This window comes from Drosophila elegans, unplaced genomic scaffold (assembly GCF_018152505.1).
Source record: "Drosophila elegans isolate 14027-0461.03 unplaced genomic scaffold, ASM1815250v1 contig_476, whole genome shotgun sequence".
In the NCBI taxonomy this organism is placed as follows: Eukaryota; Metazoa; Arthropoda; class Insecta; order Diptera; family Drosophilidae; genus Drosophila; species Drosophila elegans.
This window is the reverse complement of record NW_024545863.1, coordinates 16,560,831-16,581,124: the sequence shown is the minus strand read 5'-3', so window position 1 is coordinate 16,581,124 and position 20,294 is coordinate 16,560,831. Positions and strand designations below refer to the sequence as shown.

The 20,294-nt window shown below is 44.9% G+C and overlaps 3 protein-coding genes across 3 annotated transcripts in view; all 3 read left to right on the top strand.

Moving 5' to 3' along the window:
* LOC108135775 (platelet binding protein GspB) overlaps positions 1–13,913 on the top strand; it is a 38,204-nt gene extending 24,291 nt beyond the window's left edge. Inside the window, exons 3-8 of the mRNA XM_017256634.2 lie at positions 4,640–8,044; positions 10,654–11,316; positions 11,842–11,987; positions 12,047–12,184; positions 12,244–13,016; positions 13,083–13,913. Coding sequence (XP_017112123.1) covers positions 4,696–8,044; positions 10,654–11,316; positions 11,842–11,987; positions 12,047–12,184; positions 12,244–13,016; positions 13,083–13,494 — 5,481 coding nt within the window. The 5' untranslated portion in view covers positions 4,640–4,695 and the 3' untranslated portion in view covers positions 13,495–13,913. The remainder of the gene's footprint in view (positions 1–4,639; positions 8,045–10,653; positions 11,317–11,841; positions 11,988–12,046; positions 12,185–12,243; positions 13,017–13,082) is intronic.
* A 635-nt stretch (positions 13,914–14,548) lies between these two features.
* LOC108135854 (probable cytochrome P450 12a5, mitochondrial) lies at positions 14,549–16,534 on the top strand. Its single transcript, XM_017256747.2, has 4 exons — positions 14,549–14,664; positions 14,786–15,276; positions 15,335–15,782; positions 15,842–16,534. The coding sequence occupies exons 1-4, from the start codon at positions 14,593–14,595 to the stop codon at positions 16,439–16,441; spliced, it is 1,611 nt and encodes a 536-aa protein (XP_017112236.1). The 5' UTR covers positions 14,549–14,592; the 3' UTR covers positions 16,442–16,534.
* A 578-nt stretch (positions 16,535–17,112) lies between these two features.
* LOC108135829 (probable cytochrome P450 12a4, mitochondrial) lies at positions 17,113–19,312 on the top strand. Its single transcript, XM_017256712.1, has 4 exons — positions 17,113–17,223; positions 17,378–17,868; positions 17,927–18,374; positions 18,433–19,312. The coding sequence occupies exons 1-4, from the start codon at positions 17,152–17,154 to the stop codon at positions 19,030–19,032; spliced, it is 1,611 nt and encodes a 536-aa protein (XP_017112201.1). The 5' UTR covers positions 17,113–17,151; the 3' UTR covers positions 19,033–19,312.
* The last annotated feature ends 982 nt before the right edge of the window (positions 19,313–20,294 follow it).

Below are 20,294 nucleotides of genomic sequence, written 5' to 3'. Positions count from 1 at the left end.
GTCGGCAAAGTTATGGGTGGCCGAGCAAATGTGCCCTCGAGTTGGCATTACATCCTAAACGTGTTGGGCTAAAAGGTCTTCCCCCCCCCCTACAGCTTCTCGAAAATGAGCGAATACAATCTTTCCACTCTAATCACGCTGCGTTGACTTCTTCTTAAAGCAGGTAGTCGTCAACTATGTTTATGCTTAAAGGGCTTCAAACAGCCAGCGGCACTACAGTAATTTCCACTCCCCCTCTCCAAACAACTTCTTCACAATTTAATTGCTGCTGTGCTGGAAGTTGCTGTTGCTGCTGTGTTGCTGTTGCTGCTGTTGCTGCTGTGTTGCTGCTGTGGCTGTGCTGTGTTGCTGCTGCTGTGCTGTTGACGCAGCATTTGTTGCTGCCTTTTTGTTGTCATTATTGTGGTCGCACAAGTTTGTTGTATTTACCTGTTGACAAAATTGCCCTGCTGCCTGCACCAACATCCGGCAAGTTCTCGAGGAGCACACAGCCAGCCAAACTAATGGCAACTTTGACTTGGCTTTAATTAAACAATCTCCCAACCAAACTTGAGTTTGGTCGAGCGTGTGAACAGGGAAACGAATAAATTTTTGGCATATATCAGATTTATTTCATTGTGGAATGGCATTGAATTTTGCACAGACAAAAATGCAACCTTTATTTTATATTGTCAAGCAATTTCTTTTGTATATATTGTATGCTCTCAAAGTATACAATTGCTTCATAATTAAATAAATGGCAATACAATATCGAAAAGAGTAAATAAAAGAATTTTTTGTGTGGGTCAATGTAAATAAACAAAAACATTCAAAGACTTTTAAGCTGGATTTTAATTAATTAATTAATTATATGTAAGTCAATTAAAATGGATTGGTATATTAATTCAAAAACAAATATAATTTCAAGCAAAAGTGTATTTAATTATTGATCTTTTGTTATTAAAAATATATTTTTTTTCGTATTTGATATAAAGCCACATTTGTATGGTTATATTTTTGTGTGTATAAAGTTTGAATTTCAATCCGCATAATTTTTCTCAGCTAACAATGTTTGATTTTCCCACACATGAAGAGCTCTCGAAAAAAAATGGCTGATTTAATTTGAAAGCGTAATTAGGCCTAGTGCTTGGGAGAACAATGCAGCTAAGGCCAAGTGCAGGGCACACGCTTGAACTTGAACTTTGAACTCTGAAGCCATACGCTTATGGCGGCTTAGCAACTCAGATTTCGATGTTCGGTTCTCCAAGTATTTGCCGGCGCCTAATTGGCAGTTTGCCTTTAAAGGCAATGTACGGGGAACAGAGCAAATAGTTGACATTTGGTTGGTGGTGGATCGCCCACAACATCCGTTCGTGGCTGAGGCCCAACCCAGCAAAGAATTCTTTTGGCCAAAAACCATCGCCGAGTGCCAGTGCCTCTGCATAACTTAGCCAATGTAAACAGGGCGGAGGGCATTCCTCCGCTGCTTTGCATAATCTCGAGCGGAGCGAACACAACACAGGTGGCTATGGACATGGATATTGCTGCCGTGCATATATAGATCCATTAATACGTGCGTATACATAACGATAAATGTATAAATAAACACCAGAAGGGGGCCATTCCCGGGCCACAGCCACGCATAAATCTCACGTGCAAATGTGGAACAAAGCTCCCCAAAATGCCCCCTCTCTCATCCCGATTTCCAGATGAAACGCTATATGGTATCTTTCCACATCTCCTCATCTCGCGCTTTATTTCGTTTTGCGTTTTTCGCTTTCCTGTTTTTGATGCGCAACTTTAATGGGAATCAACACTCGCTGGTGATTAAATTAAAATTCGGTTCTGGAAATCACAAAAGCGCTGTGGCAGCGACTGAATCAACCGATTTTAACCCACTTTCCGGGGCTTGAACCAGACAAAGACTAGGATGTGTTGAGGAGAATAGCCTGCAGAACCATCCCGAGCTGCTGGCCAAAAACCTGTTGGCCTCGATTGCCACAGCGCACTGCGGTCAAGCTAACTGTTCTGCAAGATCAGATTATAGCAAATACAGTACGCCAGAATGCAAAATATCGAAATGGGTTGCCGTTGCCGCCGGAACGAAACGGAGAATGGGGAACGGGTTTCGTTAACGGACATTTTTGTGTGTGTCCAATTGGCAGTCGCACACACATAACATACGTATGCAAAATGCAAATCCAGATCAGACGGTGCATCGATTAGTGTGTGACGCCGCCCACCGACATTTTACGTTTCCCCTTCGGAATATCCAGTGTTCAAATGTCAATCGTAGTGATCCGCTCGCCTTAGATAGCAAAACTTGGCTAACGAGCTGACGTCCTGGGCGAGCATAAATTAGCCATTTTGGTCAGGAGTTTAACGCTGGCCGCAAATTTATGTAGATTTATTTGTGTAACACTTTTGCCGCAACACGCCTTGATATCTCTTTTCTGGCCAACAACAATCTGGCCGGGGGGAAACAGCATTCCTGCTGCCAGGCCAACTGTCAAACTTGAAAAAGAGCTTAAAGATGTTGTCCATGTTGCTGCTGCATTCCGTTTGGAGTTGCTGCTGCCACACCATCTTCTTTTCGTTTGGACGCTACACTTGGGCAGACGGCTTTTATATGGTCAAATGGGTCCCGCAATTTGTTGTGAATTTTCTGCATTTCTTCGGCCTTTGACAGTTTTTTTTTTTTTGTGCAAATGCCCGCCTTTTTCACTTTTTCCGTTCAATTGCGATCTGGCGATCCATCCACTTGCTTTCCATGAGAACGGGCACAACTCTAATCGCCTTTTGTCTGGTTTTTTTTTTGTATTCGCTGACTTTATGTGTGGCCATAAATAAATGGCCAATCGATGCCGCAACCGAATGCAAATGAGTGAAAGAAAAAATGCAAACAATTAACCAACAAAAACCGTGGCAGAAATAGACAGAAAAACAAACGGTAACGAAAACCGCGAGTGGAGGCTAAAATTTATTGGTAACAATGCGGGCAAAACAGAAGAAGAAAAAAAAACGCGGCAGCAACATTTAGCTGGCACAGTTATGCAATTTACCATCCGCCCTTCTCCCCTTCATCATCTCCATTTGATGCCAATTGTTTCTGGGGCCGCATTGCACAGAGCCGAGATTTATGCATATTAACGTCAAGTCAAAACGCTGACCCAAAACTGCAAATCCAGCGGCAGCAACAGTAGTAGCAGCAGCAGCATCTGCTGCAGAAATCAAGCGTGGCAGCAACAGAAGTTGAGCACGCCGGCAACACTTAACAATGGGTCAACTTTCCTCGGCGCTGGCGTTGATAAATGTTGGCCAAAACAAGCCGAAAACTGTTGTGCTGGCTGCTGCTGTTGTCATCTTCTTTGTTGCCGCTGTGGGTGTTGTCGCCACGGCAGCAGCGGCAGCAACACCAGCAACAACACCACAGACACCAGCAACAGTCTCCCAATTAGGCGCCTTAACTACGTGTTTTGGTTCAAGTGACACACTTGCGTAGATGCTCACAGCCATATGGATAAGTTAATGGCTAAAAGACCTCAAAATCGTTACATTGTTAGCTGCTGGTTGGTGTTATTGCCGCTGGCGTGAAGTGTGAAGTTTGTGAAGTGGTTCACAAGAAACGCCCAAAAATTTCGGAGGCATTCTGAGCAGATCCTCCAGATAAACGAGTAATTTGATCTTCCAATGAGGGTTCCAGAATATCATTGTCTACCACAAAGTGTCTGAAATACATTCCCAAAATTAGTAGTTCCATTAACTTTAGAGAATTAAAGTAACCCATAAAACGTTCTCACAAATTACTCATTAAGTTAGCCTAATAAAGTTGTACAGGAAATTTCACAGAATTACAAATCATTCTCTCTTTGTTTTGGGAAATTATCAAAATTTATGGTTAACTCCTTAGAAGGAAACCAGTTTGCCTTTGAATCATTTCTAGAAGCTTTGGCCAAATAAAGCCAGCAGTTTTTAAGCCATAAATGAGTCGTCTGTCTGTTTGATTTGTGTGGCATTTCCTAGGTTTTTGTTAGTCATTGCTGCGCCTGTTAGCATGTTGCACATGCAGCTTGGGCTGGGTTTTAGAAAGTCATTTGCAAGCGGACGACAAAACATAAACGGCAAACAGTAGCCGAAAAGCTAACAACTGGCGGTTACCCAACAGCAATCGAATGTTGTTTGTACCCAAAGAGATGTGACAATCAAAGTTAATTATGTGGTTGTCGGGCTATCCACATCCCTTACTTCACCCACATTTTCCCAAAAGCTTTCGGGCAACCACCCATAAAGCGAACAGCAACGGCAGCAGCAGCAGCATAAACATCATCAGCGAAAATTTCAATAATTCCATTATCAAGATGAAGATTGATTGATAAGCTGCTTGGGCAAATGGTAGTTTCTGGACATAATTTCAGAGGCTGGATGACCAAATGACCACTACAGTCGCAATTGGCGGGCTTAACTCAGGCTTCTCCACTCAATCAATATTGAGTCATGCGGCAGAAGTTGAGATTGCGTTGCAGGCGGCAGTGAAAGTTAATTGTGAGCTTGCGCAATATTTAGCCAAAGAAAGTTTAGATTTACGAACCATAATAACAAAATGCCATTATCAGCAAACCATGACTCACGATTACTTTTGGTGGTTTTTCCCCTTTTGCAGAATATGGCCTAAGGTTGTTCGTCGGCGGTAGCAACAAGCAACGAAAAGTCTCAGCGATGTCGTCCTCGATCTGCTCGCACTTCACCCAGAATGCCTGGAAGAAGGACCTCTGCTCGAACTGCTTCAAGTCCAAGGACGAGCACAAGGCAGCCGCGGCAGCAGCCGCCTCCAAATTGGGTGGCAGCCACAAGTCAGACAAGGAGGCTAAAACGGATTACCCCAACAAGCACAAAACGCCGGCCAAGAGCATCATTAAGAAGGCCTTTGGCGTGAGACTGACCAGCTCCAGCTCCAGCACCAGTTCGAGTTCCACCGCAGGAAATGGCCCTGGGAAATCCGTAAACTCTAAGGGCGGCAAGGTGTGCTTCCCCAAGCAACTGCACGAGGTCATTGGCTACGGCGGCGAGTGGTCGGAGGATGATGACGACGACGACGATCATGACTTCATGAATCTGGGAAACGAGCACGACGACATGGCCATTACCGAAACGGATGACGAGGAGACGGTGGAGCTGAAGCGGATCACCAGGGCCAACACCGACTTCAACATGAACAATGGCAATCTGCTGGGCGATGCCGAGGACAATATTAAGAAATCCTTTGCGGCTCTCAAACTGGGAGCCCCTCAGGTTGACAAGGAGGGCAAGAAGCAGACCCTAACGATCAACGTGATGCCTTTTGGCCAGCCCGCGGGCAAAGCGGCCGCGACGCCAACCAAAACGACGGCCACCGCGGAAGGCAAAGGCACGGCAGCAACATCAGTTGCAACATCGGCTGGGGCAACACCGGCCAAAGTCAAGCCAGCAACCATAACCACAAGCACAACGACAACAACGACAACAGCCATCAAAAGCAGCAGTACATCTGCCAGTGTTACCAAAAAGGTGACCACCACCCTGACGCCCACGTTGACCATGGCCAAGGGCACAGCAGCAACAGCAGCAACAGCAGCAACATCAGCAACATCAGCATCATCAGCAACATCTGCAACAGCAGCAACATCAGCAACATCAGCAACAGCAGCAACATCAGCAACAGCAGCAACATCAGCAACAGCAACATCTTCGCGAGATGGCAAAGATAGTCCGCCCATAGAGCGAGCCATGGAGAAGTCACTGCTGGACGAGATCTCGGAAACTTTGGAGCAAAAACAGAAGCTAAGTGAGACAAGTGCTGCCAATGCTGCTGCTGCGTCCACTGCCACTTCCACTTCCACCGGCAGCGGCAAGATCAAATTCGAGCTGAGTGCGCTAAGCGACTCCCCGAAGCCATTTCTTGACCTCAAGAAGCCCATCGCACGGAACGCGCCCATATCCAGAGACCAGGCCAAACCCAAGGTGAATGTGTGCCACAAGTACTCGGACACGGACAGCAATTGCTCGGACACGGAGAATGGGGTGTCCGCCTACTATGACGTGGTGGAGACCCAGCTGAGCTACGAGAATCTCCCAGACGGCAAGTACTCCGAACAGGTGGGCGTGGCCACTGCCGCCCAAACGGACAGCTCCGGCAGTTCGCACTACTCCAGCTCACAGTACATCACGGACATGCTGCTGAGCTCGAAAACGCGGGCAGCCAGCTACAATCTGCACGAGGGCAACTTCATGACCAGCAAGATCACCACCGACGGCCTCATTGTTACCAAGTGCAGCTCGGACGACGCCCTGGACTCCACGGGCAGCAGTTTCGATGGCAGCTCGGACGAGGAGAACGCCTACAACATGATCCGCAGCGAATCGGATTCGGGCATTGGCATTAGTCTGGGCAGTGAGTACAAGAACCTGGGCATGGCCAAGGGATCGACGGTCAGCGGGGAGAAGCGACAGATTTTGGTCGAAAAGAAGCTGAGTGCCAGCACCAACAACTCTGATTACGAGGACATTCAGATAGGAGATCAGGCGGTGGCCAAGCCGGCGGTTAAAAGCAGGGAGCTCCATGGCGAACCCGATGGCAGTGCCGATCCGGACAACAGTCTGGAGCAGAAGCAAAAGCAGGTGTTGCAGCAGAAGGAGGCGGCGGAGCAGCTGCAGCAGCAACTTCCTGCCCTGCCCAAATCACCGCCACCGCCCATGAAGATCGATGCCAGGCCCTCGTTTCTACACGGTCTGAAGAGCCAGAAGCCAGAGCTGCCGGTCAAGCCGCTCGTCAACACACATCCCAGCAGCAACAGTGCCAGCAATGGTGGCCAACTGAAGAGCTTTCTGGGCAAGCGGCAACCCAGCTGCGCCGAGCAGCAATTCATCACCCAGCTGCAGTCGGCCATTTCCAAGTCCAGCGAGAGTCTCAGTCTGATGTTGACCAAAGAGAATCTGGCCGCTGACGAGGCCAAGCTGAAAAAGGGCAAGGCCCCGAATCCGCCGCCGGAGCCAAAGCTAAGCGCTCCGCCCACGCCGGAGCGGGACTACAGTCTGGTAGTTGAGTTTGAGCAGGCGACGAAAGCGGCCGCAAAGCCAGCGGAAAAGGCCACGTCATCGTCTCACCCAGTTGAGACACCATCGGGCGAGAACCAAACGGCAGCTGCAACAGGTGTTGCCACGCCAGCAGCAACAGTGGCAACTGCATCTGCCTCGAACAGCAGCAATCTGTACACCAGAAAGCCCGCCTTTCCGGTGGCTCCAGCCGCTCCGGTCATCCGCGAGAAGGACAAACGCGAGCGGGCCGTAATCAATCCCAAGTTCCGCAGCCTCAACACCTTCGTCATGCAGCGGGCCAATGCGGCTAAGCAGCTGCAGCTGCAGTCGGCCAGTTCGGTGCTCAGCCTGAAGCAACCGATGACGCCAGAGCCAACGCCCCGCAATCAGCGTCATCTCTCCATGTCGGAGGAGTGCCTGGCCGCAGCTGGTCTGGACAAGAAGTCGCCCTCGGCCTCGCCGCCCCAGAAGCAGAAGTCCAAGTTCTCCATCAAAAAGTTTCTGCGCATGGGCAGCAATGGCGGTGGCACCAAGTCCGGCGAATCTCTGGCCAAAAAGGAGGCCAGCATCTACACGGAGATCTGTACGGGCACGGAGGAGGGCAGTCCCACGGGCAAGCCCCGGCTGGTCATCATCCATCCCATTGACATCAATCCCACGGCCGTAGAGGTGGTGAAGGACATCACCAAGACCAGTGACTCCGTTGCGGCCCAGACAGTGGCCGTCGTCACGGCCAAGCCGCCTGCCCCGCCCCTCCGTTCGAGCGCCAGCGAGGGGCAGCGCGCCCACGAGGCCAACAAGCCGGCACGCCCACCGCCGCCCAAGAGCGCCGAGCTGCGGCGCAAGCAGAAGACCGAGCTGACCGCCACGCTCAGCGCCAGCAGCATGGACTCCACTTGCCTGGCACAGCCACTGCCATCCGGCACCGGCACCGTATCCGTATCCGGATCCGGATCCGTCAAGCTGAAGGCCGACAACGTCTACGCCAATTTAGGTGAGTTTACTTTCGAAAAATCGTTTTACACAAAAAATTCTTTGAAGAAAAGAAAATATGACACGCTTAAGTGCCTATAAAATTAATTAGGTTGACTTTCAAAGTTTAACGTATCAAGTAGATATTAATGCTTAAGCCAGTAATACTTTAATTTACTTAATAACTTACCTTTAGAGGGTATTTAAATACGTGATTAGCAACTGGTTTGTTGTACAACATTTGAGAAAGTACCTATGGCTGATGATAGATTATTACCGATTAAGATTTTATGAGGCTCAAATCTATGTTACCTTTTTTAAAGCTTCTAAAAAAGTTAGGATTAAGAAACTTTTGAATGCTAAGAAAAGCAAGAAATGATTAAACATAGTCTACACAAAATAAGGCTTAACTGATTTACAAAGCATAAGTATGGTTAATACAGAAGGTAGTTTTAAAAGTTTTAAAAAAATGTTTAAAGCAATTTAATAGAGGGCCCTGGTATAAATTGCTCGACATGAAACTTTAAGGCCGTTTTTCTTGAAACGACAATTCTCGAAATTGGTGACATCGTAACTTCACGATAATCAAAATAGCCCTTACATGAATAACAAAAAGGGCGTGAATTCGCACACATTTTTATTTTGGACAACTGAGATTCCTGCATAATGAGTAAGCGGAATTCCGCCAATCACGAAGCTAATTTCCATCTCGTTCCCATTGACCCGATTTCGATACCATGAGCCCCCATGTCTTTCCGCATCCATTTCTCCCGAGCCCGGCGATCGCATTCCGAAAGAAAGCGTAAGCAAATCACGTTCACTGACAGCGCCCAGAAATTGGGCGACCTTCAAAAGAGCCAGCTCATGTGTGTAGTATGTATGTATGTACATATGTGGGTCTGAAGGGTCTCGGCCACTTCACCCACTTCTGGCAACTTGTTGACTTCAATTGCAGCCACAAACACGCTACACGAAACGAGAAGAAACAAGAACACGAATAAAATCACCGTAAATGGTAAAAGCTATGCCAGCAGCAACTCCTCTGAAAGTAGAACCCAAAACCAAACGCAGAACAAGTTACGCATTTTAATCAATATAACGAGCGCGCACAAGCACACACACCAAACACAAACACACACCAAACACAGGCCAAACCGAAGTACGGATACAGGTACGCCACTTATGACCATATCCGCCGCATCCAAACGAGTGTGATGAGCCGACTCGAACTGGGTTAAGTGGCCAAAGCCAGAGAGCAAAATAGTTTGCCAGATGAGCGGGCTAGTAAAGCAGAAAAAAATCGAAATGAAAATAAGCCAGGCCAAGCTAGGCCAATGAGGTAACGACCACATGTTGATGATGTTTAGCTCGAGGAAAGAACCAACCAACTACTGACTGGTGAAACTGGCGGACCAGAGACCCATTTCTTTCGGCCTGACACTTTGCGGTCAACTCGAATGTGGCGAGAACTTGTTACACCTGCCGCTGCACCTGGCACCTGGTCATAAAAAAAAAGACAGCCAGATCCAGAGGCTCGACTAGAGCCATTTGTTGGACATCTCGGACGAAGAGCCAGGGCACAAGCCCCAGATCCACGAACAACAACATTCAGCCTGGCCAACAGCACCATGCGAATTGTAATTTGGCACGAATTTGGGTCAAAATCGCAATTAGTACTCACTGGTTGTCTAACTACCTGGCCCGATGAGCGGAAGAAAGAGGGTGGAGCTGGATTTTCCACAACTCTCGGGTGCCAGCAAACAGTTGGCATCGCCCCATGAAGGCCAACTTCACATTTGAGGACGACCTGGCAAATCTTATGAATAAATTATCAGTATGTCATTGACAAGATGTTCTTGCCACCTATTTGATTGTATATGTACATATATTTGTATTTAGGCTGATATTGATAAATTGAAAATTTCTGGAAAGCTAAATAAAATTAAAGGCAGAAGAACTGTACTTTATATTAAAAGGAAATTTAGCAAAGAACATTTTAAAGCTAAGAAACTTAATGGCAACTGCTAAACAAGATAAGCAAATTATTTATCATGTTTATGAAACTTTCTTAAATCTTAGCAAACATAGTGATCAAATACCATATTTAAAATGTATTTCTGTACGTAATGTAATACTTTTTGCAATAAAAATTTAAAAATTTAAGAAAGTTTACTATAACTGTGCATAAATCAATTCTTTCACATGTTTTTAAAAACATATTATTGAATCTAATTTCCCTAAACCCCTTATATAAGCTTTATAAATATTTGGGTTATGTGGTTTCTTTCGTTAAAGAATTTCGATTGCTTTTTTTGAGTATGTATGAAAATTTTTAAAGTTTTAGAATGTTTACTAAAAATGTGGATAAATAAATACTTAATTAAAAAACAGAGATAGTTACTGTGGAACTTTCCTAAATCTAATTTCAATAACTCGAATTCTTCTTAGTTTATTAGTTTGGCATGCGAAATTAAAAAAAATATTTCGGATATATATTTTTTTGTGTTAAACAATTGTATTTATGAGTTATCTGTAAATTTAAATCACTTTAAAATTGCTATAACTTACTTGATGAGCCTATGGTTAAACGGATTCTAAATAGTACCTCCTTGATTATACTTTATTCTCCAGGTGAGATCCGCTCCTCAATCGCACCACGCAAACCGGAGCGCACGGCCAGCATGCGGGAGCGGGAGGCGCAGCTGGAGCTGGTGCGCAAGCGCGGAGTCCTTACCGACACTATCTCCATTTGCTCGTCAAACGGTGACAACGTAGCCACGGACCAGGGCAAGGCGGTGGCTGCCAAGACCAGCGGACAGGAAGCTGGGAAATCCGCCTCAACTGCCAACAGCAGGACCAGCACCTTCGAACGGCAGCCGCAGAAGAAGTGCGAGCCGAAGATGTCCATTTCCAGCAAACTGGAGATCTTCGAGCAGCGATCCATCGATGCTGCGGACGCTGCCCAGCGGAGCAGCCTCAAGGATTCGGTGCGCAAGATCAACAGCACCATCGATAGCTATCTGAAGGACAAGCGCGACTACGAGAACATGTACGAGTTCGTCAAGATGGGCTCTCCGCCACCGCCCTCGGTGGGTGGTAGCACCACGCCCACGCCCTCCACTTCCACGCCTCCGCCGCCGCCAACACGCAGCAATATCGATCTGGCCGTGGCGGGTCAGAGGTTAACCCAGGCCACGAGACGCAACAATATCTACTCGGACACGGCCTCCATTGCCAGTTATACGCGCAGCGAGTACGGACCAGTGCGAAACTACGGATTGAACAACAGCTTGGGTAGGTTTGGGGTACATCTTTAAGTTCAGCAGAGTTTGGGCTTAAGTTCCTACTAAATTGGGTATTCAAATTGAGTATCTATTGATCGTAGTTCATAGAATCAATGTATCGTTCATGCTATGTTCATATAATGGGGCAATAGGCAAACTAAGCAAAAATATATCAATCAAAACTAACTGTGTTAAAGTAATAGTTTTTGAAAATAGGGTAATATAAAGGCAAAAAAAAAAAAAAAATTAAAAAAAAAAGTATGGTACAAATATATTTGAATAATAGTTTTCAAGATTATTTTAATAATTACAAAGTACACGAAAGGGTTCAAACGTCTTGGCAAGTTATCATGTAGAGTATATCTTTTGATATGATATTGCTTAGATTTCCTAAAGAGCTCATAAGGTTTAATATATTGAGTTGCTGCTGTTTTGTTCTACCTTCTAAGCTTGGATCTATTTAATGCAATACTTAACTCCATATTAGTTTCCATTCTTTAGCCAAAGATAACTTACCCTTGATTTCCAATTTCAGCCAACATTCCACGCATCATTTCCGCCTCGTATGCGGGCAGTGAGGTGGGCGAGTTCGATATCTATGCTCCGTACAGCTACTACGGAAGCGAGGCGGGCGGCGATGTGGCCACGGACATCAACGACAGCGTCTGGGGCATGCCACAGGTTAGTTTATATTTCATAATACTTTGATTGAGCAATCAACTTATTTAACTTTTCCAAAGGCCAACAAGAACCGCAGCAAGGCCACGAATCGTTTGCGCATGCGCAAGGGACGCAGTGTCGTGCACAAGACCATAGAGGACAACTACACCGCCGTGGTGGTGGCCAATCACGAGGCCCTCGCCCAGGTGTTGGATCAGGTGGGATATATTTGTTTTGCTCATAAATAATAATAATTATAAATAACTATTTCTAACAGCTCCAGCAAACTCCAGTGGTGCCGGCAGCCCTGCGTCCACTGGCGAACGCCATAAACTTGCGTTACGAGGACTTCACCATTCTGGAGGGTGCCCAGGCCTTTGTGGTGGGCAAGAAGGCCTTCCATGCGGCCCTGTGGAGCTCCTCGCCGGTGACCCTGGCCCTGTCGGCCGACTGCAACCAGCTGGCCGGAGTGGGCGGCGAACTGAGTCAGCTAACAGGCGGCGTGAGCGATGTGCTCAACCCGGTGACGGAGTTCTGTGACCTGGTGCCCAGCTACCAACTGCCGTTGATGCCCTCCACGGAGGTGACCCTGCTGCAGGCCACCATTTCGGTGCTGCCGCGGTTGCAGCTGGAGACTCTCCAGTCGATCGGATCAATACTCAAGGGCAAGTCGCAGGTGCTGGACAAGAGCAACTTCAACTTCCGCGGCTCCATTCCGAATCTCAGTGGGTTGAAGGATGGCTGCCATCCTGGTGGCGTGGCCGGGAACCTAAGGAACGTGGTCTCCGTGCAGAATCTGAGCACCCTGAACGAGGAAGCCTCGGCCACATCGATGGGTGCCGAGGATGGATTGGCCAGTGCAAATGCCATGCCCGCATTCGATGATGTGATGACGCGCGAGGTGGCCTTCATCATGCTGCAGCTGGTCAACGGGATGAAGAATCTGCAGGCCAAGGCGATCGAGGAGACGCCGCTCAGTCTGTCCAATGTGGTGCTGTCCAAGGACATGGACAACAAGGATGCCCAGGCTCGACTTTGCGTACTGCAGGGGTTAGTTACAATTCCCCACAACTTTGGAAACTTACTTAATGACTTTATTACCTTACCTTATTGTAGGAACAACAACGACGACGACGAACCCATGGGTACGCTGTGCAAGTGCGCCCACTCTGCCCTGACCGACATGCTGCCCGCCACCAAGATCACACCCATCCTGGCCGACATCCTGCAGCAGGAGCGGGCCGAGTCCCTGTCCAAGGCCAAGGCCGTGCTGGAGTTCGTGCTGTGGGGTCCCTCCGATGTGGCGCTCTCCGGTTCGATCAAGGAACGGGAGTTGGCCCTTCAGCGCTGGCTGGATCTGGAACGGGCCACCGTGCTCCATGGACTGGTGCGCACACGGGTCGAGCTGACCGTCTACGACGAGTGTCATCTCATGTTCCTTGTCCGCTCCACGGCCAAGATGATGAACGATGCGGCCAAGATCGTGTGCAGCTACCAGCAGGCGAATGGAACTGCCAGCCAGGATTAGCCCCTATCTTATAGATACTTTACGAAACTGTCATAGACATTTAGTCCCTAGAGTCAACGAATGATATTTTCTTGAGTCGATCGACCCATATACACATACTATACACATATCTATATCTTTGCCCAGCGTGCCAAATTGTTTCGCGCGGAAATTGTCATGTAAAATATGCTTATCGTATGCAAACTCAAAACGATTTGTGCAACTTTAATTAATTTGTAATCTACTCTTAAGTCATTAATCTAAACGAATATTTATATATCCCTAAACGAGTACGAAAATTGGTATACTTCATCAGATTTCTGCTACTATCTATGAACAGGCCAACAATTTGATTAGCAAAACAAAACTTTTTGGTGTTTGAACAAATACATATATGGTAAACCTAAACAAAATACTGTCTAAATAAATAAATGGAAATCTATAGGCGTTGTTTGTTATTTGGTTAAGCGGTATCAATTTCCTAGCTAAATCAACAATTGTGTTGATGGAACAAAAGTCCATTTAGTCTGATGCAATGGTTGCTACTAGCCAAGAAAATTATTGAAATTGTGTTTTAAAGTCTTTGTCAGCTGAGTGTGGATTTGTTGGCCAAATGATTAGATAAAATATTCGCAACAATATTCTCTCTTTACTCTAGCAATATTTTTGAATCTATGCCAATAGGTTTGACCAATCGTATCAGCTATAATACTGCTTTTTTGATTTTACTGTATTTGGGTATATAGTTTTGACTAATATTTGCAACAATATTTTCTAAAATATTATATTTTTGATAGGCAGCATATCACAAATTATTCAACCTGCTAGAAAGTATGCATTTGTACTTCCTTTATTTTAATTATCTTATCTATCTGCTTAAGAGCTATAGATAAACTCACTGTAAGGGGTATATTTAAGTCGACATTCTATTTTCTTTTTACTGAATGTTTGCCATATGTTTTCGTAAGCAATTTGCAAACTCTCGCGAACCTGTTTTTTTACTTACTCTCTCTTATAGAATGTTTGGTCATTAGAAAAATATAAAGCTTGTAGAACAAACGCCTGGTGTGAGTAGTTTCACTTTGACCGTGAGCAAACCAAGTTCTTAACGTTAAAAAAATGTTGAAAGGCCGAATCGGTCTAGTTATACTACAGTCGCAAAAAGCGGCTCTCTTTTCGGCCAGTCAACAGGTAAACCAATATTGTTTCAACATTAACAATACAATAACAATTCTAAAAGAGGAGAAAAAATTGTGATGGAAAAAGAAATTTAGTTGTGCACAGAATCTCATAGTTTGAATATATTTTATAGCGATGGCAGACAAATGTGGCTGCAGCTGAGATCAGAGACGATCCAGAATGGCTCCAGGCCAAGCCATTCGAAGAGATTCCCCGGGCCAATATGCTATCATTGTTTGCGAAAACTGCGATGCCCGGCGGGAAGTACAAGAAAATGGAGTTGATGGAAATGTTTGAGGCCATGCGCCAGGACTACGGAGATGTATTCTATATGTCCGGCATGATGGGAAGCCCGGCGTTTGTTGTGACGCACAATCCCAAAGATTTCGAGGTGGTTTTCCGGAGTGAAGGCGTGTGGCCATACCGACCGGGCGGTGATGCACTGCGCTATCATCGAACCGTGTACAGAAAGGACTTCTTCGATGGAGTTCAAGGAATCATTCCCTCACAGGGTAAGGCGTGGGGAGACTTTCGGTCCATCGTAAACCCCGTGCTGATGCAGCCCAAAAATGTGAGGTTGTACTTCAAAAAGATGTCGCAGGTTAATCAGGAGTTTGTGGAGCGGTAACACAACTTTAAACAATTATATAAAATCCATAATAAATAAATGTAATATCTTTAGCATCAAAGACATAAGGGATGCCACCACTCAGGAGGTTCCTGCCGATTTCCTAGACACCATCAACCGCTGGACCCTGGAGTCCGTATCCGTGGTTGCCTTGGACAAGCAGCTGGGCTTGTTAAAGGACTCCGGGAAGGACAGTGAAGCCACCAAGCTGTTCAAGCACCTGGATGACTTCTTCATCCTCTCAGCCGATCTGGAGATGAAGCCCTCTCTCTGGCGATATTTCAAAACACCACAGTTCAAGAAAATTCTTAAAACAATGGATGGGCTTCAAAACATCACATTGGCCTATGTGGACGAGGCCATCGAGCGTTTGAAGAAGGAGGCTGAGGAGGGTGTGGTACGTCCGGAAAATGAGGAAAGTGTGCTTGAGAAACTGCTGAAAGTTGACAGGAAAGTGGCCACTGTTATGGCGATGGACATGCTAATGGCAGGAGTTGATACTGTAAGTTTTTTATTTCACTCAAAAGAAATAATATTAATAGTGTACTTACCTTTATCCAGACTTCAAGCACCTTTACGGCACTCTTGCTGTGCCTGGCCAAGAATCCCGAGAAGCAGCAAAAGTTGCGGGAGGAGGTGATGCAAGTGCTGCCCCACAAAGACTCCGAGTTCACCGAGGCCTCGATGAAGAATGTCCCCTATTTGCGGGCCTGCATTAAGGAATCCCAACGTATATACCCACTGATCGTTGGTAATGCCCGCGGTCTGGCCAGGGATTCGGTAGTGAGCGGCTATCAGGTGCCAGCTGGAACCTTTGTTTCTATGGTCCCCATAGGTTCCCTCCACAACGAGGAATATTTCCCCAAAGCCTCAGAGTTCCTGCCAGAACGCTGGCTGCGTAACGCCAGCGATTCCTCCGGAAAATGCCCGGCAAACGATCTGAAGACCAAAAACCCATTCGTATTCCTGCCCTTCGGATTTGGGCCTCGAATGTGCGTGGGCAAACGCATTGTGGAAATGGAACTGGAGTTGGGCATTGCCAGACTACTGAGAAACTTTAATGTGGAGTTTAACTATTCCACAAAGAATGCTTTCCGTTCCGCTCTTATCAATCTGCCAAACATACCACTAAAGTTTAAGTTCACTGATGTACCATTCTAATAAATTAAATATTGAGGCTTGACTCCTATTTGTTGTGTAATGATAAGATAAATGTTTTTTGTGTATATACTTTCATAAAAGTACTTTAAGAAATATATGTGTTTTCGTTGGGTGGAGTAGTTGTTTAATCTCGATAACAATAGGGAATTCTGATAGAAAATGTACTAGCAGGGTATATATACATAAAAAGTGCTATAATTTGAAACAAACACCTGAATAAACTACAATTTTATAAACTAGTTTTATATTTTTTACTTAGTCAAAGAAAATGTATTTATACGAAAAGCTTTTTACACTAAGGTGGAATATTCAATAGTCATGGTGACAATATTTTGTTGGCATTGAACCTGACCGATATGAACGGGTAAGCCGCTTAATTTGTTTGTACTTATTATAGGTTTGTTGTTTGTCGACAACTAAATCATTTAAACATTGACAAGATCGAGGGGGGAGGATGTTTACTTCTGTTGCCCTATAAAATATGCATAAAAGTAAATTCTATGCAAACATTTTAATTAAATAAATATATTTTCTGCTCTCTTGAACCTGTTTAGAAGCCAGTTCGCTATGGGTCGCTATCTCTCTGTTGGTGTGTTGTTATCGTTCAATTGAAGCTCTCACAGCGTTAGAATTATAAAGCTATTAGAACGAACACTCGGTTGTCAGTTTTGTTTTGACGGTGAACGAGAATAGTTCCTAACATCGCGAAAATGTTGAAAGTGCGCAGTGGCCTATCATTAATTCAGTCGCATAAAGCGGCTCTCTCGCTCAGCACTCAAAAAGTAAATAAATATAATAAATATAAACAATTAACCTGGGAACTGTTATGCGCTTTATCAAGTGGTGTTTTCTTTTCCACATTCGAGTGTACTTGCAAGAAAACCAAGCACTAAAAATATTTTTTATATATATACCTATTATCCGTAATTGTTTTAGCGCTGGCAAACTAATGCGGCAACGGCTGAGGCTAGAGAAGATGCAGAATGGCTGGAGGCCAAGCCATTTGATCAGATCCCCCGCACCAATATGATATCACTGATGATGAAAATGTCGATGCCCGGTGGTAAATACAAGAACATGGAACTGATGGAAATGTTTGAAGCCATGCGACAGGACTACGGTGACATATTTCTTATGCCCGCCTTTATGGGTAACCCTCCATTTCTGAACACCCACAATCCCAAGGACTTCGAGACGGTCTTTCGTAACGAGGGAGTGTGGCCCCATCGGCCCGGTAACGACACACTGCTCTACCATCGCGAGGAGTACAGGAAGGATTTCTACCAGGGCGTCATGGGCATCATTCCCACGCAGGGCAAAGCCTGGAGCGACTTTCGAACCGTCGTCAATCCCGTTCTCATGCAGCCAAAGAATGTGAGACTTTACTACAAGAAGATGTCGCAGGTCAATCAGGAGTTTGTGCAACGGTAAAAGGCTCTAGAAAATTATAATAATTTATATTTTAAAATCAATTTACTTTAACAGTATCAAAGAAATAAGGAACCACAGTACTCTCGAAGCGCCCGAAGATTTTATAGACACCATTAACCGCTGGACCCTCGAATCCGTATCCGTGGTGGCCCTGGACAAGCAGCTGGGCTTGCTCAAGGACTCAAATAATGAGGAAGAGGCACTCAGGCTGTTTCACTACCTGGACGAGTTCTTTATAGTATCAGCGGACCTCGAGATGAAGCCATCGCCCTGGCGCTATATTAAAACCCCTAAATTGAAGCGATTGTTGAAAGCTTTGGATGGCATTCAGGAAGTCACTTTGGCCTACGTGGATGAGGCTATAGTTCGCTTGGATAAGGAAGAAAAGGCGGGAGTAGTAAAGCCAGAGAGTGAACAAAGTGTCCTCGAGAAACTATTGAAAGTAAACAGGAAAGTGGCCACTGTTATGGCCATGGACATGCTTATGGCAGGAGTTGATACTGTAAGTACTCATTATAATCAAAGAAAATAATATTAATAGTATGCTTATTTTCATCCAGACTTCAAGCACCTTTACGGCACTCTTGCTGTGCCTGGCCAAGAATCCCGAGAAGCAGCAAAGGTTGCGGGAGGAGGTGATGCAGGTGCTGCCCCACAAAGACTCCGAGTTCACAGAGGCCTCCATGAAGAATGTCCCGTATCTGCGAGCCTGCATTAAGGAATCACAGCGCGTCCATCCACTGATCGTTGGAAACGCTCGGGTTCTTTCTAGAGACGCTGTTCTCAGTGGTTACCAAGTGCCAGCTGGAACTAATGTGTCCATCGTTCCTTTGCATGCCCTCACTAAAGATGAGTACTTCCCACAAGCTTCAGAGTTCCTGCCGGAGCGTTGGCTGCGCAGCCCCAAGGATTCGGGGTCAAAGTGCCCGGCCAGCGGTCTTAAGTCCACGAATCCATTCGTATTCCTGCCCTTCGGTTTTGGACCTCGCATGTGCGTTGGCAAACGCATTGTCGAAATGGAACTTGAACTGGGTATCGCTCGAATCATTCGTAACTTTAATGTGGAGTTTAACTATCCCACGAAAAATGCATTCCGATCGGCCCTGATCAACCTACCAAACATTCCGCTCAAGTTTAAATTTACCGATTTGCCAAATTAATCTATTTTTACTTGCATTTAATCAAAGGTAAATAGCTATGACATTGCGTGCTAAATTGTTGTGATAACTTTGGGCCATTCTATGTTGTAGTCAGTCAGTAAATAATCTGAACATATATGGGAAAAATAATCAGTTTCTTTAATCCCTTAGATATATTTTTACATTATTTTTAAAATATTAATTTAAAATATATAAAAAAATGTATATATATTATTTGTATGGTTTTAACGAAACCTTTACCCAATCCACCAAGAAATAAAAAACATCGTTTGTCTTTACATTTAAAGCTATTTCATTTCCAGTTTAATACACACTCAAATATATATATATATATGTATCTTTTGTAGATGTATAAGTATACGGATACTAGACATTAGTACACTCAATACGGTATATGGTACATTCGTGGTAAACATTTTACAACAGTGTTACAGTTAAACAGCTCATGGATTCCGGTAAGAAAAGGGGCAGGTGCAGTGACCATAACTGCATTGCGTACAATTGGATTTGGGTGTTTTTGTTATACCAATTTCAACAATTAAATAGTTATCTAGCTTAAAGGGCAAAATGCTTGTAGAGAGTAAATATTCAATGGAAATTCCTTGGTTTCTCTTCTATTTTTAAGGTATACATCGAGATATATATATATTTTTGTTATCATAGCTTGTTCGTTTTTGTTGTTAATTTTTTTCGTTTGGTTTGGTCCAAATTGGATATTGAAACATTAACAAATTGGTTCACTTGATTTTATTCCGATCTAGGATATCATAGTATTTATAATGTTTACGAAAAGTTTTTATAGAGATGACTTGAAAAGAAGTTGAGTTTTTGATTAGTTTCTTTTACACATGCACTTAGTTTGAGAATAATGAATTGAATTGGAAATTCTACTTAGAAGTTGATTTGGATGTCTGTTTATGAAATCAACAAGAATTCAGTCCAAAAATATGGATATGAGTAGGTCTTCCCTGGATTTACATTTATGGGTTGAAAACCTATGGGATATTTAAGTTGTTAATTTATGATTGGCATGCTTAAGTATTCATTCAGTAAGCTTTAAGAAACAAAAAAAAACAATATATGCCAATAAGGCAAATACTATTGGCTCCTCGCATCCCAAAGATTCACATCTTGCTCGCACACTTGGCTAGTTATACATATTTTATTGTACGCAACTCATGTTGGCAAACTGAATTTTTATGTTTATACTTTAATGCACAATCGATACGCGGGGGGGAAGGCCAGAGAAGTACGCATGAGGG